Below are 24,700 nucleotides of genomic sequence, written 5' to 3'. Positions count from 1 at the left end.
CTGGCCAGGCTTCTGTGTGACAGTTGTTTGTGTTTCTCCTTGATGCAAACCCGCCCCCTTTGTTGATTTTAATTCCCTGTAAGCCAGCCACCCTCCCCTCTTTGAAATAAAGTAACTATTGTTTTGAAACCGTGCATTCTTTCTTTCTTAAAAAAAAATAAATAAAAATAAAAGATAACGGACTAGGTAGCCTGGGTGGGGGAGGAGGGAAGGACAAGCCACGTTGCTTATTGTAGCCACACTAAAAATCAAACAGTTTGAATGACAGCCTTCTGTTGCTTGGGCCATCCTCTGGAGTGGAGTGGCTGGGTGCCTGGAGCCTCGCCTCCCCTCCCCGTGTTCTTGGGCTTCTGGGTGAGGAGGCTACGGAACTTGGGGAGGAGGGTAGGCAGTTATACAGTGGATACAACGGGAGTCTGTGCTCTTGTTGGCTTTCGTGCACCTCCAACACACGCTTCGTTATGTCAGTTTGCTCCCCCATTAGCCTCAGCATCGCGTCCTGCCTCTACTCTTCGCGCTCGCTTATTTCTTTTCTGGCCTCTGCCACTGAATGCCTCCATGCTTTAAGCTGTGCCCTATCCGTGCGGGAGCACTGCATGAGCTCGGAAAACATGTTATCACGAGTGCGTTTTTTTCGCCTTGTAATCTGCGTTTACCTCAGAGACAGAGATGATAGGGGGAGCATAGAAACATTCTACGCTCTACGATTCTGAGGGGACTGCATGGTCACCTATGCTGCTGAGTTCGCCACACTGCCCAAACAGGAAATGAAATTCAGAAGTTCCCGGAGCTTTTCCTGTGTACCTGGCTAGTGCATTGGAGTTCAAAGTGCTGTCCAGAGCGGTCACAATGGAGCACTCTGGGATAGCTCTCAGAGGCCAATACCATCGATTTGTGTCTGCACTACCTCAAATTCAACCCAGCAAGGTCGATTTTAGCAGTACTCCCCTCGCTGGGGAGGAGTACAGAAGTCGATTTTAAGAGCCTTTAAGTCGATAGAATGGGCTTGGTTGTGTGGACACATTCATTTTAAAATCGACTTAATGTGGCTAAATTTGACCTAACCCCATAGTGTAGACCAGTGCTTAGTGATAAACAGGCAGGATTAGTGTTTGTGGCAACGGTTCTTGCACAATGACTGGTAGGATTTCTAGTTTCTGTGGAATCAGAAAGCTCTGTGTTCTTGTGAAGACTTTGACTGTTACGATTAATGGGAGGATTCCGGTCTTAGTCTTTCCACTTTGCTTGTGGAAATTATCTAGAGGTAGTTATAAATTAGTGCAAGTGGACTAGACTTAGACTAATTGAAGAGTGGCATTATTTTCCTTTGGGACAAATGCTGGATAACGAAGCGTTCATTAAATGATATTGCAGAAGTCAGAAGGCCTCTTGTATTTTCCATTAGCTCATCCTATATTCAAATATCAATGGTAAAATAAGGGCCATGGGGAGGTGGCTCGGCAGGCACTTGCTAATGAGATACTCTTCGTTTTGGTTCATGAATCAAATCCAGGCAAGGCAAGTGGTGACTGGCAGGTTTTTGTCTGGCTTATATGAGCTGAGTTTGATTTCAGTCCAGCTTTCAGGTGGGCAGGTACCAACATTATGCAAACTACCACAAAACTTATACTAGATGATATCTTTGTTAGTAGTTTGAGTATTCAAGAATTGCATATGCATGAAAATAAACATGTCCCTCCTGGTTATGGTTCAGGCGTATCTGTGGGTAAGCGTGCACTGATGCTTGTGTTGCACCTGTTGTGTATAAATAGTTGACTTCAGTCTTCAGACCTGTCAATCTGAGAGCCTTTATGCAAAAAATGAACTATTCCGTAAATCATCATTTCTTGGTACCTAGACAATATCTAATGTGTTGCATTCTAACTCACATGTATTTATTTTTGCAGTGCTGCACAGCTACTGAGCTATCCAGGAAATAACAAGATCCCTTTGAACTATCACATAGTTGAGGTATGCATTTTACACACTGCATCTTGTACAATGATACCTTTACTTCCTAAATAATAGACTCCAAACCATTGTATTCCATTCTTTGGGTATTCGAGTAGCCTGAAGGCTAGGATGTAGTTTCTCACTGTATTAGATTATCGTCCTGCAGTTTTAATAAGTGGATCAAGTTCAGTTACTTCTATTGCAATAGTATTTCAAATAATGGCATTTCTCAAGTTTTACCTGTGTTTTTTCGTAGCTGGCCAACATGCTGATAGGCCATCTCTGAGATGGTCTTTTTTTTAAAGATTTTTAGTACTGAAAAGAACTTTGTTAATCCAAACCCCCCCTCCCCCCCAACCTTTGTCTCTTACTAGTTAGTTTTCTGAGTTGCTTAAAGCACTGTATGTCACGTCCCAAAAGGTTTTAGCTTTTAATTTGAAGTCAATTTCTGGCTGTTTAGTGATGTTTCTTTTTCCATAGTCACCTCTCCGGGTGGAGGGATTTTTAATAACTACAAATGTGAGTGGGAAGACAAATGTAGGTTCTCAGTCAGTTCCTCTATTCAGAGAACTCTCAAAGGCTGATGCAGTCATACAGAACTTTGTACGTTAAATTGGATATAAGGTTGAATGTGGTGACTTGAGTGTTAACTGCAACTTGTTTTGCAAGGTCTCTATGAAAAATCAAACATTAAAACTAGGAAGTTCAGTTAAACTTACGAGCAGGTGATAATCTTACGGGTGAATGGCTAAACAAAATCACTCTGGGAATTAAAGGTTTACAATCCAAAATCCCCAAATTTTTTTAAAACCAGGAATCTCATATTATTAGGTCAACCAAACCACCTCGTCTTTACCCCTATTCAGGCCAAAGAAACAGCAGAAATGGAGATTGCTTTATCTCTCCATAATAGTTTTATCTTATCAGTAGCTACAAACCCTAAACTGCCTTTAGTGTTAATCAGAGAGTTGTTGTACAAAGTCTTGTGCTGGCTGTACACAATCTCCATAAGAAATAATTTATCATTCTCAATTAAAGACTGCTTAAAGGCCTTCAAAAAATTCCAAATCAGAAACGTATGCAGGGGCCTCCTCTTCGATCACTAATCTGAGTAGGATATGAAAGTAATAAGGTTTGTAGGGAAGAAGGTAACAAGGGGAAATGGAAAGTGGGTGTTACAGGTTGCTTGACCGTGACTGGTAATCTTCCTGTCTATGAATGTGTCTTTAACAAAACTACAAAGTTCTTTGGTTTCTTTTGTCTGAGAAACTGGAAAATTCAGTGTTAGTAAAAAAAGAAAACTGCTATGCTCTTGTAAGACCTCTAACATTCAAGTCAGTGAAGCATCACTTTCAACCTTAATGCCAGTTTAATGAATGCTTTTGTCTGGGGAATTTCCCTTCTTTTTAAAAAGTCATTTGAATAATAGAAATAATGTGAACTAACCAATAGAAAAGGGAAATGCCATTTAAGCTTCGATACATGTGTACTTCTGCCTCACTGATGGAGGGCTAAGGTGCTCCATCTTTCTTCAAAGTGCTGTGCAAACCATGCCCAGTTATGCTAGGTGCTTAAAGGATTCATGGCCTAGGCCCTAGGGTTTAGCTCACTTCATCCCATAAAGTTTCTGAAGCCAGGCCTAGAACTCTTCCTTCCTCATTACAACTAGCTGTAAAAAAACTCCAGGTTAGCCACTCAGGTGTGGGGCTCCTGTCCTGCAGTTGATCTCTGATGAACACTCCAGTTATCTAGCACTCAGTGCCTTGATGCATTTGGTACCCTGTCAGCACAAGACACTCAAGTATGTGGGTTAAGTGATGGCCCAGTGTGCCTTACTGTGTGCTGGATGCGATGTTGGTGGAGCGGAGTCATCAGTTTGAACTTGGTAGGGATCATCCTGTGGTTCCTTGGAGTACTGATGGTACTTACAAAGCAGGATGTGCCAATCTGGAGTTCCCATTTCAGCATTTAGTGACCTCTGGCATTTCATTTTAGAAACTTGGTCTTGTGCACCACATCTTGGGACACGGACTAGCCTCAATTCTGAGCCTGAATTAAATGAAACTGTTGTTCAATCTTAACTGTGGTTACGTGCCCACCGCTCCTTCATAAACTTACTTAAATCAAGAGATTCTGACTAACGATCCTTTTGGGAAAACTAAAAGTTTTACCTTATTGTCCAGGAATAAGTTTAATCTTTTAACCTTCTTTTTTGGCTTAAGAAATTCAAGTTGAAAGCGCAGCCACTATTTAAGATGCTAACACATTTCTCATGTAACTTTTTTTGGAAGTCCATATTATTAGGCATTTATGATGGCAGGATGGGAGAATGCAGTGCTGTTGTAAAGGCCAAGATGGCAATTATGCAAAATACTTGTATTTCATTTTACGACTTTCTCAGTCCAGAAGCAAATTACCTTCATTTCCTTACTGTTCTTTTGACAGGTTTCAGAGTAGCAGCTGTGTTAGTCTGTATTGCAAAAAAAAAGGAGTACTTGTGGCACCTTAGAGACTAACCAATTTATTTGAGCATAAGCTTTCGTGAGCTACAGCTCACTTCATCGGATGCATCCGATGAAGTGAGCTGTAACTCACGAAAGCTTATGCTCAAATAAATTGGTTAGTCTCTAAGGTTCCACAAGTATTCCTTTTCTTACTGTTCTTGGTTCTCTTCTAATACTGCAGTAGCTCCTGTTGTAAGCACTCTAAACCTCCTCTTTTGATTGTTCATAACTTTGGAAAACATTACTTTTGGGCTGCAATCTTCCTGGCTTGGTCTCATAAGAGGTGAAATTAGTTTTGGAATCTTTGTGTTAAATTGGTTAAGTAGACATTTGTACATGGTGTTTCTTAAATCACTATGTTTTAATTCGAAATTTTGTGCATACTTAACTCAAACAGCTGTCTAGTTTGAGCTTGCCTCATTTAGGAAACAGCTGCACTTGGAGCAATGTTTGTCAGTTTTAAAAATTGAATAATTGAATGTATGCACAGTAGAATTTACTGTTAAGTCTTCTAAAGCTAGAATCTCAGAATAATAGAGTGCAGTGAAGTGCTTTCACTTTGGATTGATCTTTAACTCTGGCGTAGAATTCGAAGTGGCTGGATTCTAAGGTATCCGGATCTCCATCAAGGACACACTAGGGTCATATGAAGAATTTACAAAGCCCATTAAGTATTTTCTGTCCTTAAAGGAAATGCAAAGGCATTAGCAGACTAATGCTAGGAACACTAGAGTTGAGTGAACAAGCAGTCAAGCCTAGAAGGCAGGGTTTATGTTGAAAATTGAACCTTAGTTGTGCCTTTTTAGGGAATACAGTAACTCCTCACTTAGTCTTCCTGGTTAATTTTGTTTTGTTGTTACGTTGCTGATCAATTAGGGAACATGCTCATTTAAAGTCATGCAATGCTCCACTCTTACGTTGTTTGGCTGCCAGCTTTCTCCACAGCTGGCAGCCTCCCTACGCCCCCTGGTCCCCGTAGACCCCGTGGATCAGCGCCTTCCCCCTCCTGCCTGCAGCAATCAGCTGGCTTGCAGCATTTCCGAGGGAGGAGCGAGGATTCTGCACGCAGTCTCTCCTCCCCCTTGAGGCCGGGGCAATCAGCTGGCTTGCAGCCTTTAGGCGGCAGGAGCGGGGGGGGGGGGGGGGGGGGAGAAGAGGTGTGAGGACTTGGCATGCCGTCTGCCCCTCCCTCCCCTTCCTCCTGAACAATGCAAACCAGCTGATTGCCCCCGGCAGGAGGGAGGAGGAGCCTGCATGCCAAGTCCTCACTCCTCCTCCCCCTCCGCCCCGTCAGCCAGCTGATTGTCCGGGTGCTTCCCCCTCCATCCCCTGCCTCCTGCCCATGGGCTTGCAGTGTTCAGAAGGGAGGAGCGAGGACGCAGTGTGTGAAGTAAAGGGGGAGGGAGGGAGAGAAGAGGCGGGTCAAGGGTGGGGGTTTGGGGGAAGGGGTGGGCTGGATGGGCCGAGGGTTGAGCCCCCTGCCCCTGGCAAAGTCAGTGCCTGTGCATGCAAGAACAGCAAGAGGAGCAGCTGGACAATCCATCCTCTTCCACTCTCTGACTCCACCACCTCAACCAAGCTTCATACTCCGCGGTGATGATTGTAGTATTAAATTGCTTGTTTAAAATTATTTAAAATGTATATAATGCCTTTTGTCTGGCAAAAAAAATTTTCCCTGGAACCTGACCCCCCCTCCCCCTTTTACATTAATTCTTATGGGGAAATTGGATTCACTTAACGTAGTTTCACTTAGTCGCATTTTTCAGGAACATAACTACAGCGTTAAGTGAGGAGTTACTGTAACTGCTTATCAAATAAAATTACCTACGAAAAGAACACTCGAGTTGCAAAGTCAGAGACTGAACCTGCATTCTGGCATTTCCTAATTTGGCAATGTTGTAGCTGTGTTGGTCCCACAATATTGGAGCGACTGTGTAATATCTTTTATTGCACTGAGTTCTGTTGCTTACACAGAGTTCTTTAGCTGTGACACTGCGTACCTTTCCTAGATTGTTAAGCATAAGGAACTAACATATTGCAAGGGACCATTCAAGGTGAAGCAGGGAGTTAACACCTCTCTAATAGTATGAAAAAGGAGGGTTAGTGACTCACAGCTTGTAATTATGAGCCATAAATCCATTGTCTTTGAGTCCATGATTTTTAGCTTCTAGCTAAAGTTATGAATTTAAGCTCCCAGGCTTGTTTTTAAGGTGTTGTGCAGGATTTTTTTGAGGATGAGGACTGAGAGGTCTCATATGGAGAGATGGTTTTCGTTAAAAATGTTTGCCCTCAAGTTGTATGGCATTTTTGTCTTTTATCATTTTTTCCTGTGTGACTTCATTCATGAGCTTAGTGATTGTCTCATTTCACCCATGATGTTGTTGTTGTTGGGGAATTAAGGTTCTCTAGGTATTCTTAATTTGGTCCCCTTTGTTCTTATCCATTATGATAGTCTTTATTATATGATCACATGTAATAAAGGACCCCTACTTGATTCAGTGTGCAGAAAAGTGTATGGCTTGACTCTTTCTTTCAGGATACTTAGCACTTTAATGAATTTCATGAACTTGGAGCACAGCTCTCAATGACTGCAGTTGAAGTTGAGTGTGCTCAGCACTCTTACAAATCAGACTCCAGATGTCTCAGATTGGGCACCCAAAAGTGAGAACAGTGAATACTTGTGAAAATTTGTTTTGTGACTTGCCCATAATCGCTCAAACACTGTGGCAGAGACAGGGATAGAATCCAGTACTCAAGGGTTGCATTTAATTTTCTAAACCATGAGACCATCCTTCCTTCTCTTGCAGTCCTCTTCCTCACTTCACTATACCGTTCAGCTTCTGAAACAAGTGTGTCCAGGGTCAGACAGAAGACAACAGCCTCATTAACTGTACAGCCCTGACTTCATTCCCTTAGCACAATTCATCCTGCTCACTGAATGAGGCTGGAGTTATCGATACATACACACAAGGGAGCCAAAATGAGATTACACAGGCAACCTTAATTTTTTTTCCTTCTCTTGGCTGCTTGCCAGCATGAGATCATGGCGCACACAGATGAGAGAGCCTCCCTGCTTGCAGTGCCTGTGCCTCATGTCAGAACAGACCTTGGCTTTCAGGAGCCTGGAAAGTCCTGCTCATCCCCAGAATGGAACATGCTTAATACAGATGGGATCTTCAAAGAACTTAGCCTCCAGACTCTAATATGTCTCTACTAAGCACACAAACTGCAACTTTTATTGTCTTATAAATTGGCCAGATTGAGGCAGATTTTCATGAGGACTGCAAATGGCAAATTCCTGACATCAGGGTGACTCTCTTCCAAAAGATGGAGGTGCTGGAACGTCTCACTGAAATGGTTAAGAATTTTTTTAATATGGATAAAACTTATTTTTCCAGACTTCATTCTGTGAAAGGGCTGAACCATTTGCTTGCAATTTGCCCCCCCCCCCCCCCCCCCCCCCCCCGCAAAATCAGCTTGATGCAGATCCAAATACCTGTTGTGGAGAATTTCAGACCAAACAATTTAACTTTAGAATTTTGACAATCAACTGAAAACAGGGTGCTAAAGCAAGTGTTTGGCATCCTGAACTGTCGGCATCGCTACCTGTGGTACTTACATCAACACAGATTGGATCGAATACAAATGTACGCATTTTAAATTGTAATACAGTGCAATTTTCAGACTGTTTTTTTTAAATCTCATAGAAACTTGCAAAATAAGACAAAAATAAGACAAGCTTAAAGAAAATTACTTCAGTAGCATTAATATTTAAAGCCACCAAGTTGAAACTTTGTTTTGTAGTATAGTTTGGAATGCTCCTAACTAATGAACTTTCTTTCAAATAATTTAATTTATAGATTTTTTTGCAATATCTGAGGACAGCATCAACTTAAATATATTTTAACTGATTTCCTTAACTCCTTTAAATAAAAACTAAATGTTTTATTTTCCCCTTTTTGCTGTTTTACCTTCCGTAACTTCTCTGGATTGGGTCATGAAACTTAACTATCTACTTCTGTTTATAGTTTCGCATTCAAGTTCTCAGTGATGCAATATTTGATTGTAGACCATGTAGAACAATAACTCAGTTTAAAAAATGTTTGAATTGATAGTTTTACAAGACTCCTTTGTTTACAAGCCAGTAGGGGCTCAAACTAAAGATATGTCTCTCAAAATCAAGCCAACTTGGAAGACTGTTCACTAAGCTACTGTAGGGGTGTTGAGTGAGCAGGAGAGTGGCATTTAAGGTGGTGGGGTTTTAGTGTCGCATGTGTTGAGGGCCCTGAATGGGTCTTGCGGTGGTACTTGTTGCAAAAACTTTCACAAGGCTGCGTATGAATAGTATATGCATGCGCTCAGTGGGAGAGGCATTCTTTTGGAGCTGTCCATTTTGTAAATACATCTTATAGCCCTCATAGCAAGAGTTTAACAGATGAAACATGCCTTATTTGTGGTGTATAGTCACTTAATACTGTTGTTCGTCAGAATTGTGCAGACTCTGACATGATGGTGGAAGTGTGTGTGTGTGTCAAGACAGGGCTCTGATCACATGTTTTTTTCCTCCTTCCCCCCACCCAGGTAGTATTTGCAGAACTGTTTCAGCTTCCAGTTCCACCCCACATTGAGGTCATGTACACAACACTTCTGATTGAATTGTGCAAACTTCAACCTGGCTCTTTACCACAAGTTGTATCCTTTCCTTGTTGTTGAGGAGCACGGTAGCTTGAATGCTTTTTCCTTTGTTCTCTGGAAAACTGAGTGTTGGCATAAATTTTAGCAGTGACTTCTCCCCTTATTCAATTGAATAAAACAATCAAATACTTTGCCCATCAGTACTGGGTATGTGAAAGAACAATGCAGACAAATAGCCATTGTAGTTCTGTTACTCTAGTGTCAAAGTGATGGGGAAAATCTCCAGTGTTTTAAGCACTAATTTTAAAAATAAATCCCATGTGCTAGAATAGAGATGACTGTAATTATGCCATATTATTGAATCATAATGAAGGAAACACTGTCAGTAAACCTGACATATTTACTTCAGTGAACAGAGCACGTTGGTTTCTCAGTTACTTTCTCTCTGCGTATTAACTTTTTGTTAATATCAGGGTCTGAAATTAGATTACAAATAGCAGCAGCATTTGTGTAAGTTGTACCACTAGAAATTTCACTTGAAAGTGAATGGAGCTTCTAAGGCTTGTTAATGTTGAGATCACTTCCTGATCAACAGCAAAATGTATGTTTTATAAATAAACTTTTTTAAAGTTATAAAATATATATATAGTTAGACTATATTCTCCTTACTTACCTGCAAAGACTCAGGTAGAGATCTTTGTCCTGGAAGAGCTAAGGACATCACTTAAACAGTGCAGGTAGTTTAAAAAGTCTGTATGGCTTAAGACTTATGCAATATCAAGTTTCAGATCCTATTGTGTTGTGTTTTACAGCTTAGATAAAGTTCCTGAAATTTAGAGTTAAGTCTTTGACACACCTGTATCTCAGTGGTGTCATGATCTTAAATGAACCAGCTTTAAAGGCTCACTCTGGCTTCCAGAAGATTAATATTACAAAAAATGTAAAATTGACTGTGGATGACTTGATTGGGTGAAAATTTTCAGTCTGTTTCTAACTCAACCCAGATTAATAGATTTAGCATATACACTTATGCAACAAGTTTGTCACTGAAATAGCTGCTGCAGTTTTCTTGCTGCATCATAGCAGGGATGTCATCCCCTTGCTATCTTACATTGCCCCATGTCTTTAAAAATATTAGCAGTTGAGAATCATGGAGGACTGTCATCCATTTTTGAGCTGCCTTCTGTTTAAATTCTTCCCCAAAAATCTCTGCTAACCCTAGTGGTGAAAACAATGTGGCAAAACAAGTGCAGTATTCAGAGAAATGAAGATAAAAATGAGTGAAGGTGGTTTGTTTTTGTTGCTTCTTACTGAGTTCTTTAATGTGTTAGACTGCATCCTCTCCAAAAAGCTCTGTCTCTTCAGAAGCCAGAGTGCTTTGCGGTCACTGAAATTTGGGTCTCCATAATAATCTGGATGGCAGCAAGTATCACTAGATGTGCAGCTTCCGTTGTCTTGTAAAGTACTCTCTCTATGAGCAGAGACAAGTGTCTACCTATTGGGAAAACTGCAGTTTGTTTTCTGTGAAATTACCAGGACTTGCCCCAGCTTGGGATAGTTGAAAAGTGAGATGTTACTGTGGGGAAAAAAATCCTTCTGCAAACCCTCCTAGGAAAGTGGAAAGAGTTAGTGTAAGCTCTGATTTATTGGACTCCTCTTTACCTTAATTAGACACTTGTAGCTTGCACAAGCCACAGAAATGCTGTACATGCGCTTGGATACAATGAACACTACGTGTATAGACAGGTAAGTGCTTATGCATTTCAGGAACATCAGAACATTTTCCTCATTGTACATTGATGGATTGAAAATGGGTCACATTATATTCTTCCTACTACCTACTGGCTCCATTAAAAAAACAACTGTAAATCCTAAGTAGAGTGTTTAACATTTGAGCTCTAGTCTTGAGCCTTCTAAACTGAAGAATGGGCATCTGAAGGACGGGCATCTAATTAGCATTTGCTCACCTTTCTCTGCTGTCTGCTGAGACCCTTCTCTCCCTACTCTCAGAAGGGCAGTTGCCTTATACTGCCAACCCACTGCCCTCCAGATCACTGCTCTGCCTACGAGCATGGTGCAGTTGTGAGCTCAGTCCACACACTGCTCTGCTGATGCATGCCACTTCCAGCCTCTGGCCTGAGGGAGGGGTTGAGAGTTGGTTTACAGTGGGATAGCAGGCTAAAGGAGGGTGACAGTTCATTGTTCTAAGGGTTACGTGAAGCTTGTGCAACATGTTGTAAGAATTACAACTGCTATGGAGAAAATCATTAAGACAATCTACATATTTGCAGTCAGCTATCTTTGCTTACGTTAATAAACTGATATAATGGGGCCAATGTGGTGAATCTGACAGAGCATGAGACTATCTCCATTCTGTCTCAAAGGCCAAAGTGACTCTCACTAAACCTAAGGTGTGACTGCACTTACGGCGGTGTGTGGAGTGCAGACACTATACGCCCCCACAGCCTGGGTATAAATAGTGTAGACAGCGCAGCGCTGCTTAGGTGTGCAGAGTACAGAACTTCAGGGTGCGCTCCCTGCGTGGCTCCCTGCGTGGCTCCCTGCGTGGCTCCCTGCGTGGCTCCCTGCGTTCCCAAGAAGTGCCTGTTTCTAGCAGTGTGGTGTTCTGCTGCTGGAGCCTTTCCCCACTGCCACATGCAGCTACAGGAACCCTGCCCATCGCTGCAAGTGCAGACACGGCCTTGATGTTTGGTATCTAAGAATACACATGTTAAGTTTACTCCTTAGAGGTGCCTTACAGACCACTAAGATGGAGCCACCTGGAACCAAATAACAAAGTTTTGTCATCATCATTTTGATGGGAGCTTAGGTAGTGGGCTAAGACTGCAGAGTTGTCACTTTTCATTCTTCCTTGTTTGATGCTTCATGGACTCCATGTGAATTTTTTAAGTGTTGCAGGCTAGTAATTGCTCTAAAACCATAAGTTGTAACCTGATTAATCAGTGGCTTCTAGTAATTGAAAGAAAAGCTATATCTTACAAAGGACTATGTAAAGAAAGTTATCTGCCAAATAAGAAAAACTACTCTGCATGTGTGAATCATATTTTAGCTGATAAAATAGTGACAAGAATGAAAAAGAAAAGTCTAATAACCCCCTTTTGAAATTGCCTGTTGCACTTTTATATGAATATATGACCAAAGACCTCTGTAGATAGATCTATACACTTGACAAACTTGGCTTCATTTGGAGTTCAGTGCTTAGCAAGTATTGGAGATGGGGGAGAGGCTGTGTAAGGGGTGATTTTCAAAAGTGCCGAGGGGACTTCGGAACATAAGTCTCACTTATTTGCAGTGGAAATCCCAAGTCTCTTATGCACTGCTGAAAATATCCCACTTAATTTGGGCACCTAAAGCAAAGAAGCTAAACATTGTTGACCTTAGTATACCAGTGTGTTTCCATTCTGTTATAAACGGTGCTTTAACATCAACTCTGACATACCAGACACGAGTGTGCCTTTTAACCTGAACAGGTGACTCACTAACGACTCTTACTCTGAACTTTTCTTTCTGTTCATCGTTTTTTGGGACACATTTTTCTCGACTATTGAAATGGCTCTAGGCTTGCCTTTGAAAAGTGTAATTGGAACTCTCATCTAATTTTTTGTTCTGTGAGTTGTTGCATATTTAATGGAACTATAACATTTCCCTCTTTAAAAGGTTCATGAACTGGTTTTCCCACCATCTGAGTAACTTTCAGTTCCGTTGGAGCTGGGAAGATTGGTAAGTTTCTTTTTGAGGTCCCCATTTGAGCCATTTGTATTGCATACAACTTTCGAACGTATCCATAACTTGCCAGTGGCACTGCTAATAGTTGTCCCCAGCTATCTGTAGTTGACATCTCTCTAAAGCACTAATCACCATAGCATCCTCACCACCGTGCCTTAACTTCATAACCATTTAAATTTAGACAGGATGCAAAATACTGTCCTTGTGTAACTAATATATCACAATGTGCATAATACAGTTAAACCAGTTTTTATTGTAATTAGAAATCGCTTATTTCAATATGTATTTGCAAAGATGAGACTCCATGTTGGCAGTTCATAGATTCTAATACCATTATGTGTTAGTACCCCATCTCAAAATTGCTGACACCCGTAGAGAGCGGGAAAGAGCATTGTAGCTTAACTGTGAACACTTTGTACAGCACTGAGCCAATCTGAGAACAGATTAAGAAGCAATGCTTGTTAAATGCTATCAAATGCTTGTTAAATGCTATCAAATTTTGCACTTTGATAGGTCGGATTGTCTTACTCATGACCTTGATAAGCCCAAACCCAAGTTTGTAAGAGAAGTCTTGGAAAAATGCATGAGGTAAGTGAAGCTTTTCAACACACCACTTTAGGAGTATGGTATTTACTATCATGTTTGTCTGATAATAGTATCTAAAAGTAAACAAAGAACCAGATTCCTTTCAACTTTGTGCCTCTATATGTACTGATGAACTCTTTCCCATACAGCACATTCTATTAATTCATGTTTTCCGTAGATGTGTCAATCTGTTCTGTTGTCTTGGCTGATAAGACTCCTGGAAATATGCCAGTAATGGGACACTCCCACTCTCCTAATAGGTTGGAGAAGTGATGCCTTTAAATAGGAAGTGAAATATTCACAGCTACAGTTCACTTTTAGATGCAAGTCCAGAGCGTTAGACACTCCCTTTACTTGGACTTAGGTGACGGAAGTTGATTGTGGGGGATGGCAGAGGAAGTAATGTTGCTGGAAAGTATTGGTCATTCATAAACTAAATGTAGGAAGGAACATACTTTTGAGTTCTACCTTATTAATGGCTTTCGAGTAGCACAGGGCCTAATTTGATCGGTGATGAGGATCCAGGATTCTCATTGACTTAAAGGAAATTGCCAGTGCTCAGAATTGGTCCAGCAGCTGGTGAGGGGGAGGGAATAAGGGTAAAATTTTTCAAAGTGCTTACGTGACATGGGCTTGGTTGACACAACAGTTAGGTTGATGTATGTGAACCTAACTATGGTGGTGTCTATGCTACAGCCTTGCTCCCACCAGTGTGAGTGCCATGTTACACTGACGACAGCAGACCTGCAAGAGGCATAGGGCTTATGCCCATGTAGTTAGGGCGACTGTGTCTGCCTAGGCGTTGCATTGCTTCATTGGCTAAAATTCTTGTCAATTTCAGGGCTCTGTGCTGGAGCTCTGAAATTGACAAGGAAGGTGGGTAGATTTCTCTGCTGTGAACCCTGCACCTGGCTCACAGCTTGGGCTATCACCCTGGGGTGGCTCGGGGGTCCAGCTAGAGCCCAGCTGCCCCCCAAACTTCCAGCTACCTGCTCTGGGGCTCCCCTCTCCCCTCCTGGTAGTTGAAACAATAGTAAAGAATAAAATTGTCAGACACAGAAGAACATAAATTGTTGCGCAAAAGTCAACATGGTTTCTGTAAAGGGAGATCATGTCTTACTAATTTATTAGAGTTCTTTGAGGGGGGTCAACAAACATGTGGACAAGAGGGATCCAGTGGACATAGTGTACTTAGATTTCCAGAAAGCCTTTGACAAGGTCCCTCACCAAAGGCTCTTAGGTAAATTAAGTTGTCATGGGATAAGAGGGAAGATCCTTTCATGGATTGAGAACTGGTTAAAAGACACAGAACAAAGGAATAAATGGTAAATTCTCAGAATGGAGAGGGGTAACTAGTGGTGTTCCCCAAGAGTCAGTCCAAGGACCAATCCTATTCAACTTATTTATAAATGATCTGGAGAAAGGGGTAAACAGTGAGGTGGAAAAGTTTGCAGACAATACTAAACTGCTCAAGATAGATAAGACCAAAGCAGACTGTGAAGAACTTCAAAAAGATCTCACAAAACTAAGTGATAGGGCAACAAAATGGCAAATGAAATTTAATGTGGATAAATGTAAAGTAATTCACAATGGAAAAAATAACCCTAACTATACATACAATATGACGGGGGCTAATTTAGCTACAACTAATCAGAAGAAAGATCTTGGAGTCATTGTGGATAGTTCTCTGAAGACGTCCATGCAGTGTGCAGCGGCAGTCAAAAATGCAAACAGGATGTTAGGAATCATTTAAAAAGGGATAGAGAATAAGATGGAGACTATCTTATTGCCCTTATATAAATCCATGGTATGTCCACATCTTGAATACTGTGTACAGATGTGGTTCCCTCATCTCAAAAAGGATATACTGGCATTAGAAAAGGTTCAGAAAAGGGCAACTAAAATGATTAGGGGTTTGGAACGGGTCCTGTGTAAGGAGAGATTGAAGAGGCTAGGACTTTTAGCTTGGAAAAGAGGAGACTCAGGGGGGATATGATAGAGGTCTGTAAAATCATGAGTCATGTGGAGAAAGCGAATAAGAAAAAGTTATTTACTTGTTTCCATAATATAAAAACTAGGGGCCACCAAATGAATTTAAGGGGCAGCAGGTTTAAAACAAATAAAAGGAAGTTCTTCTTCACACAGTGCACAGTCCACCTGTGGAACTCCTTGCCTGAGGAGGTTGTGAAGGCTAGGACTATAACAGGGCTTAAGAGCACTGGATGAATTCATGGAGGTTAAGTCCATTAATGACTGTTAGCCAGGATGGGTAAGGAATGGTGTCCCTAGCCTCTGGTTGTCAGAGGGTGGAGATGGATGGCAGGAGAGAGATCACTTGATCATTTCCTGTTAGGTTCACTCCCTCTGGGGCACCTGGCATTGGCCACTGTCGGTAGACAGGATACTGGGCTGGATGGGCCTTTGGTCTGACTCAGTATGGCCATTCTTATGTTTGTTCTCTCCTCTCTGAGCCCAGCTGCCATGCACTGAGCGCCTAGGCTCCCAGCTCCCCATGGAGCTCCCACAGCTGTTGGAGCAAAGACAATAGTAATGTGAAATTGACAAGAATGTCAGTTTCACTGCTGGTAGGCTCTGTGCTGTGAAATTGAGCCCCACAGGGCTGTCAGTGCCCCACAATGTCCCACTCCAGTTGGTGCAAGCGCACCAGGTGAGGAAGCGCTCTGCCTGCAGAAGGAGGGTAGTATGGACACCAAGAGCCGATTGAATTATCGCGGTGGCTCTGTCAACCTAATCTGTAGTGTAAACAAGCCCTTAGTGTTATACCAATAAAATAAAAACCAGCAGGATCTTATTAAACGGGAAAAGGCAAAATACCCCATTTATTGTGAATACAGAAAGAATCACAGTAAGCAGTTAGTTATAGCTATAACATTCCATTCAATCTCATATTTATTCACACATTCATTCATACAAACACACACACACAGGTTCTGCAAGGTTGTTATCATAGTTACCAGCCTTAGAGTTGCTCATGCCAAGCCACTGGCCTGGTGGCCTGGACATGAGGAGGGAGCAGGGTCTTGTCAGATGCACATCTGATGCTCCTGGAAGTTGGTTTGCAGAATCAGACCCCAAAGTTCTCACTTTCCAGAGTCCATTTTTATAGGAATTCCTTCCTATGTCAGTCTATGGGATTGCTTCATCATGCTGTTGCTGAATCAATCAGGAGATGGCACATTCCTGACGGCTTCGTGCTGCCAGATGTTATCTTGTTCTTTGGTTCTCCCATTCTTGAGGCTGTAGGGTGGATTCCAGTCTGCCCTCTGGGGGGTCCTCTGGTTATTTCCACTTGACGCCTTCTTCAGCCGATGGACACTGCATTCTTAGGCTGGCACCTCCCTGATCATTCAGTTATTATCCACACCAAGCATCCATCCACATACATATGTCCTCTATCTCTATTTTAATCACAATTGTTAACAAAGCGAGATGAATACAACAAAAGGGCAGGGAGTCTCTGGGTGCTGCTTCTGTTGTTAGTGTATTGTTTTGAGTCTCTCTCTGTGTGAGTGGTTGTTACAAAGAATTGCTTTGAGAACAGACTCTGTCTTAGAATGTACTAACACAATTAGCAGCTTGCAAGTTTCACGCATAGAGGGAGAGAAACAGCACCAAAAACCAAGAGACCTCTTAATTAGTAATACCCTGGAATTTAAACTCTGGGGAATCAAACTCATTTGTGATTGTAATACAGAACTTCTTTAATATGATCCAACATTAGAATCCCAAGTGAAAACTATTTTCACTTATTCCTTTTTGAGTCAGGAAGCATAGAAGGAGTAAAAGCACTGACTGGCAAAAGAGAAATATTTTGTTTGTGGATCCCTTTCATCTCACCTCAGATGGTGGTAGGCTAATTCTTAAATGTTTATAAAGGTTGGATGGAACTGAGGGTTAAAATGGAGAAGTCAAGATTACTTTATTTCATTGAATTTTAAATTGTAGCACCAGTATTTTGCCTGTGATCCACATAGCATGTGCAGTGTTTTAATAAAATGTGGCCCTGACTGATGGTTCCTCTTAACCTTTCTCTGAACAAAGTTAAATATGTGAAGTTGAGAATATAATTTTTTTAAAGACATTTTTTTAAAATGTCCATTGGAAGGTCAATGCACAAAGTGGTTTCATTGACTCTTAATGTCTGGAAGGAACTATCCTCGATAAAATGTAGTAATATTCAGACTTCTTGGTTTTTGTTCTGCCAAAATTAAAACATAATAAAATACGAGCATCTTTAAGGCAACACCATGTGGTATTCCTGAAAATATTCCACTGGTAATTCTATTACAACTGAAATTTTCTCTTGCAGGCTTTCATACCATCAGCGAATAATTGATATTGTTCCTGCTACCTTCTCTGTCCTTAGTCCTGCAAACCCATCGTGTATTTATAAATACGGAGATGAAAGCAATAGTAAGTATAAAAGCTATTTAGAAGAGTTTAATATTTTGATAGCATTCTGAAGAAAAGGTTATCTGTTTTGAATCTGATCAAGAAAGGAAACACTCTAGTTTCTGGGTCAAATTAGTTATCTTTATAGAAGAAAATTCACAGTGGAAATAAAAAGGCTGACTTTTGACCTGGAAAAATTGCTTGAGTTGGGCACAGTAATATAGTTTAGGTCTAAAACTTTGATTTGGGGCAGGTTGGGAGGGAATTCACTGAAGAAGCGTTCCTAAAAACTTTAAAATGTCAATTACCCTGCAGTGTTTGCTGCCTGAATGCTGCAGCATTGTGCTAGTTGCAAGGAAGCCTAAAAGTCAGTTTGGCTTCTGTTTTTAGTGTCTGAGCTGAGTGATGCACAAAAGTTGAACAGCATAGTGAAGATAACTTACTATTCGTTGAGTGCCACATTTGTTTCAGAAACAAACGAAAGAGCTCTTGGTAAGCTCCAAAGAACTCTGTCTAATAAATGAAGCAAGCAAACAGACAGGAGTAAGACCATAGTTAAGGGGAAAAATGATGTGGAGAGATTATTTGTGAAGAAAAAAAGATGAGTGCCATAAGTATAAGGAGTGTCACGACTGAAGTCACAAGGTGAGCGGGAGAAGGAAACGAAGAGACTCTCCAAGGAAGTAGAAGGAAATTGGAGGACATATGTAGGCAAAGGAACTGTTATGTAAGGCCTCTAAAGTTGAGGCCAAGTGGGGACTGAATTTGATGTTGCAGATAGGAAGGAAGGATTCTATGGGGCTGCTGATGCGGACAGTGACATGAGGAGCAGGGTGGTAGCAGCAAGATTTTGGGTAGATGTGGGGGGGTGGGGGTGAGTTGAGAGGCAGAAAAGATATGTGTATCTAGGTGTGGATAACTTTTTGCTAATGAAATAGAGGAAAAAGTGGACTTGGGAGGAAGAAAGGGCAAAAGGAATTTTGAGTGTACTAGTTTTGCCAAGCTTTAATATGGGGAGGTGCTGCCACAGTTCTTAACATCCTCGCTACCTGGCATTGTGACTGTGGTTTAAAGTGTCATTACGTAATTGAACTATTCACCAACTATTAAAACAAGTTCACATCTTGAGAGAAATTAGAGATTTGTGAGTTGGCTGCGTGTGGTCCAGATGTAGCATTTGAGCCTGCAGATTGCTGCAAAATCCATATTTCCAGCATGCCAAAATCTCAGTTCTATTAATACAAAGCAGTAATTGTTGGGTTTTTTTAATTGTTCAAGGAAAAGTGTGTGCTTTTCTGAGAAATGCACAAGCTGACATAAAAGTAACCCATATTCATTTGCAATTAATTTTGAAGATGATCAGACCTTTTGTCTTATGTTTAGAGTCTCTGCCGGGATATACTGTCGCACTCTGTTTGACCATTGCCATTAAAAACAAGACAAGTAATGATGAAATATTCGGCATCTTAAAAGATGTGCCCAACCCTAACCAGGATGATGACGACGGTAAGGATATCTGACATTAGGCATTACTAGGTCATTTATTCTTTGTTCAAAACTACTTTCACCAGCCTGTCGAACTAGGAATTGTGCCTGGTACATTGCCTCATGACTTTGTACACTTCCTCCATTTAGCATCACTTGACAGAAAACGGAACCACTATAAAACATTGAGTGTATTTTTGTTTCTCTTGCCCCATGGACAGGATCCATTCTTATCAATGGGATACTGGTAAGAAGGAGTAAACTGGTATTTGAGATGTACTATTGTGTGGCTGTTGCTGACAAAGACAGTATGAAAGAATGAAAAAGTCCCTCAAACTTCACCATCAGGATGCATTTCTTGGCATTAGTTTTGATTTAGAAAATGTAACGTGGTTTGTGTCCTAAGTATGTGAGAGCGCCTCTTTATAGATTACCTTAGCAGTTCAGAACAGCTAAGAGCTCAAGCTGCCATTCCCCTGGTCTAAACAAAATAGACATTCTTGTAAGGGGGCCTTGACTTGAGCTCACTTCCCAGCCTCACCCTTGCCGTAGACATCCAGTGTCTTTCTGTCCAGGGCTTATCTGTTCTCCGATGTCTTAGAAGAGAGGTTTGAGAAGTCACATCTAAAGTTGGTAGCTTGGGTGAAAAAGAACTTGAATAATTCAGTAATATGTGAGATTGTACAGGCACCTAGATGAATATATAAAAATCAAAATACATGGAGATAATAAAGTGGTGTAGGAGTGTCCCAAGTCAGGGGAAGAATGGGTTATAGCAGAGGATCTCAAAGTGTGGTCCGCAAGTTCTATTCAGGTGGTCCGCAGATAGTTCCTTCTAAGGTGCACACCTGGATGGCTGCACACGAGAGAATGAAGGGCCGTAATTAGGTGCCTGGACCCTGGAAAAGATACACATGTAAGGTGAGGTGGTGGCCTTAGGGGGTAGTAGGGTGAGAAGAGGGGGTGGAGAGAATTTGGGACATGCAGGGCTGCAGCGGCCAATGAAAGAGGCGACTTTCTCCAGCTCCAGGGCTGCGGCTGAGGGAGAGACTACTGATATTAAAATATGAGTTCTGTGCTTTTATTTGTGGAAGAAAAACACGTTAATTATTATTTAGGTTTTTTATATAGGTCTTTTATCCAAAGCGCTTTACAATAGTTAGCTAACGGTACAAACAACATTTGGAAAGATCATTAAGTGGTCTGCCAAGACCCTCAGCAATTTTCAAGTGGTCCGCGGGGAAAAGAAGTTTGAGAACCACTGGGTTATAGGAATCCTAAAGGGATTAAACTCCTGTTTATCCTCTGAAAAGAAAGATGTTGCTATGAGTGCTTTTGAAAGTCAGCAGTAGATTTTGCTAGGTTTGATAAAACTTTCAAATTGGAATGGCATCTTCCCTGCTGGTATGAAACGAGTTTGAGAATCGCCTCCTATAGCGGATGAGGGAGCAGTGTAGTGTAGTCCTAAATGTACTCCAGTAGCTGCATGTCAGTGAGGTAAGACTATCTCTGCAGCCTGAGGGAGTTGCTAATAAAACTGCAGCTTTTAGAAAGCATTGACTGATTCCTTGTTCAGGCTGTAAAGCTCAAATGCTAAATCTTAAATTTTACAAAATAAAGAAACCATGAATTATCTTCAGTGCTTTGTTTGCAGGGTTAGATTTTGATAAATACTTACTATATTGATTTTAATTTAACCCACTGTTTCAATTTGAAAACAACTTTCAGATGAAGGATTCACCTTTAACCCTTTGAAAATAGAAGTTTTTGTACAGACTCTGCTCCATTTAGCTGCCAAGTCCTTCAGCCACTCATTCAGTGCTCTGGCAAAGTAAGTGATAAATGCATTATATTTCTGAGTTTATGGAACACGTTTTGATTAGAACAGTGACTTGCTTGGTAGAGCTATTCTTCCACAAGCTTCAGTGTTTTGTATGTTGCACAGTGTAATGTGCAAGTAAGGAAGGAGAGAAGAGCTGATAGTTTTTTTTATTAAAGGGATGGTAGTGTGACTCTTACTATCCAAGCAGAGATCGTAATGTGTATTTTACTCCATGTGGCTAGGTCAAGATTCTGCACGTTCTGAGACATGCCTTAGCTTGTGGCTCACCTGGAAGAGTGCAGCAATAGATAGCACACTTCCCAGTGCCCACAATGAGCCAAGAGGGCCCCACCAGCATAAAGTACTCAGGAAGGCTTGATGTCTCTCACCTTACATGGGCTTTCTTGGTGAAACTTAATCTAGTTCTATATATGTTATGGTCCTGTGGTGTTAACGCTCCATGGTGCAGAGCCAGGTAGGTGCAGGTGGGGAGGCAATGGAGGGGTCTTGTATGGGGAAAGCAGGCGGAAGAGCTACATTCAGAATGCATCTGTGGAGGAATGGGGCCCATTACAGTGCAACTTGCAAGCTCCATTTGAGATCCTGTCATTGCGCAGTTAAATGTGACTTATCCCCAGGGGAGCTAGGACTTAATTCATAGAGCAGCAGTGGAAATAGTAAATAAATATTACTAAAGGGAAACGTGCCTTATTGTAGCGTCCTCAAACACAAATGTTAGCCAGGAAATGCAGATAAAATAATTTTAAAAGAAATCCCTATATAGCTTTAACTGTGGCCCTGTACCATCACACACACAGCAACCTAAACAAGAAAAGTCTGTCCTCCAGTACCTCTCATCTTCATCTCATTAGTGACTCCAGACATGCAAAGTGACTTATCTGTACTACCAGTCTCTTGCTAAACTGTTCTCTCCTGCATTTAAACTGAAGTTCAGTCTAAGTTTTAATTCCTATATGTTCCTATAAAAATTCTAGTTAGATTGTAAACTTCTCACGGGAGGAATGGTCTTCCTCTTTTACCACAATGTGAAGCATATTGGTGCTCTCTGTAGAACTATTGATGATGCAAAACACTTTAATGTAGCTTGAGGCTGCACAACTGAAGTCGGGATACAAGGATACAGAGCTGGTGCAAATTTACTGATGTAAGTGCAGTATATTTTAGATCTCTGTACAGTGCTACGTATATTTTAAATCTTAACTGTTAAACCAAGACACCTCACATTTAAATGGCTATCTTGTCTGTCGTCTTCGAGTGATTGCTCATGTGTATTCCACAATAGGTGTGCATGCTCACCACGTGCACCGGTGCCGGAATTTTTTCCCCTAGCAGTACCTGTAGGGGCAGCACCCCAGCGACCCCTGGAGTGGCACCTCCATGGCGCGTTATAAGGTGTGCCTTCCCCCCATCCTCCGTTCCTTCTTGCCTTCGGCGAAGGTGCATCGGAACTGCTGCTCCAGCTTTGCTGTAGCTCGTCCCCAGAACTTTTCGTTCGTTCAGTGCTAGTACCTGTCGTTAGTTAGCTGTTACAGTTACTTCATTTAGTTAGAGTACCCAGACCACGGTATGCCCCGCGCCCCGGGTTTTAAGGCGTGCGACACTTGTAGGTGATCTATGCCAAGTAGTGATCCACACTCAGACTGTCTAGGCTGTTTGGGTGAGACCCATATTAGTGATCATTGCAAAATTTGCAAGTTGTTTAAACCTTGGACTAAGAGAGAAACAGACATTAGGCTTCGGGCCATTCTCATGGAGTTGGTGCTGACCCCGGCTCTGGCACGCCGCTTCCGGTGCCATCGACCAGTCAGCACTGCTCCCTGTCTATGGGTCATAAGAAGGCTAAGAGAGTGCATTCTTCGCAGTGGCACCGAGGTAAACCAGGGGCAGAGACTAGACACTTGTCGGGCAGTCCTCGATCCCCTCCAGCCTCTAGGCTTCCAAATCTTGTTGAGTGGAGTAGCCCGACCACGTCGGAACAGGCCTCCCCAGATGTCCGGATGCCGTCCACACTGGAGGCCCTGCAGGCAGCCGGAGACAACATGACCATGCCGGTACCAGGAGCGCCGCCATTGTCGGCCTCCTGCTCCAGAGGCAAGCCACCACTGGGTTCTTCACAGTCGCCCCCTACGTGGCACCGGTCGCGGGAACGTTCCCGACGCTATTCTCTGCCCAGCAACTGTTCAGGACGTAGTCCACGTGGCTCATCCTCAACTCCCACCAGACTGTCTGGTTGGGTAGCGTCTGACCAGGACTCCCGGCACTGCTCCACGCTGCGGAGCAATTACCGATGGGTCCGAGGCAGACCTCACCAGAGGTTCTCGTCTCTCAGGGGTTACCGCAGCCGTTCACAGCACGGACATTGACGCCATTCCCACTCGGAATCCCGCTCCAAGTCTCTGCCAAGGCACAGTCTCCGCAGCCCGGGGTGTAGATCGCCGGCACCACGCCATCACGGGTCCACCTGTCAGAGCAGATCGCGGAGCAGCAGCTACAGGCAGTACTGGTCCTCTGCATCAAGGTCGCGATACTGTGGGTGACGCCGCTCCTGGCACCGCCATTCCTCCTGGTCCCGTGGCAGCGGCAGGTTGTTTGTCAGCCCGGGCTCCGCTCGTAGTCGCCCTTCCATGGACCAGGCCGAACAGCCGGGGCCGTCGGTGCCACAGCGGTACCAGTGGGCACAGTGACTTCCAACGCGACCCCTGGTGGGGGCCCTCTCGGTAGCTGGAGCCTCAGAGGTGCCGTCGGCCTCTCTTTCCAGGCCTCCGAGGAGAGGGTCGGTGGGACGTACATCCTCGTCACTGTGCCTGGAGACCGACCAGGTGGTGGACCCTCTGGTGCCAGTGGATACCCAGAGCACCATACCGGCTTCCTCACCCTCCCCAGATGAGGCGGCCCTGCACCCTTCCGTCCCACAGGAGGACTTTAGGGCCCATCAAGAACCTTTAAAACGGGTGGCATCGAGCCTTCACCTCCAGGCAGAGGAGCTGGAGGAGCCCTCGGTCTCCCTGTTCAATGTACTGTCATTTTCGGCACCGGGAAGGGTGACATTGCCCCTCCATGAGGGGGTGGCAAGGATCTCAAATACCCTGTGGCAAACGCCGGCTTCCCTGGCCCCCATCTCGAAGAAGGCAGAATACAAGTACTTTGTACCCACCAAGGGGCACGAGTACCTCTACACCCACCCGATGCCCAACTCCCTAGTGGTCGAGTCAGTCAACCACAGGGAGCAGCAGGGCCAACCATCCCCCTCTCCGAAAAATAAAGACTCAAGGAGGCTGGACTCTTGGCAGAAAGGTTTATTCATCCTCGAGTTTCCAATTGCGGGTGGCAAACCACCAGGCTGTGGTGGTTTCCACCAGGAACAAACAGATACACAGCTGCATGGCGTGAAGGACTCCCACACGACCCTGCAGACCCTGGGTCTTCATGTTCCGGCTCCAGCCAAAACTAAGTTTAAGCTGCAGCAGGCCCCTGCTCTGGCTGTGCAGCCTAAGTACGAGGCTGCCTATAAAAAGTCGGGAGACTATAAGAGGGC

The 24,700-nt window shown here is 42.9% G+C and overlaps 1 protein-coding gene across 6 annotated transcripts in view; it reads left to right on the top strand.

The window, feature by feature from the left end:
* NCBP1 (nuclear cap binding protein subunit 1) overlaps positions 1-24,700 on the top strand; it is a 60,052-nt gene that overhangs the window by 22,174 nt on the left and 13,178 nt on the right. For all 6 annotated transcript variants that reach the window (XM_073346045.1, XM_073346044.1, XM_073346043.1 and 3 more), the window contains 8 exons: positions 1,908-1,971; positions 9,039-9,149; positions 10,774-10,838; positions 12,771-12,833; positions 13,353-13,427; positions 17,755-17,858; positions 19,221-19,343; positions 21,051-21,153. In XM_073346045.1, coding sequence (XP_073202146.1) covers positions 1,908-1,971; positions 9,039-9,149; positions 10,774-10,838; positions 12,771-12,833; positions 13,353-13,427; positions 17,755-17,858; positions 19,221-19,343; positions 21,051-21,153 — 708 coding nt within the window. The remainder of the gene's footprint in view (positions 1-1,907; positions 1,972-9,038; positions 9,150-10,773; positions 10,839-12,770; positions 12,834-13,352; positions 13,428-17,754; positions 17,859-19,220; positions 19,344-21,050; positions 21,154-24,700) is intronic.

Source organism: Lepidochelys kempii, chromosome 5, assembly GCF_965140265.1.
Source record: "Lepidochelys kempii isolate rLepKem1 chromosome 5, rLepKem1.hap2, whole genome shotgun sequence".
NCBI classification, from domain to species: Eukaryota; Metazoa; Chordata; order Testudines; family Cheloniidae; genus Lepidochelys; species Lepidochelys kempii.
Note: the sequence above shows the minus strand (reverse complement) of the source record. Positions and strands in the feature narration are given on the sequence as shown.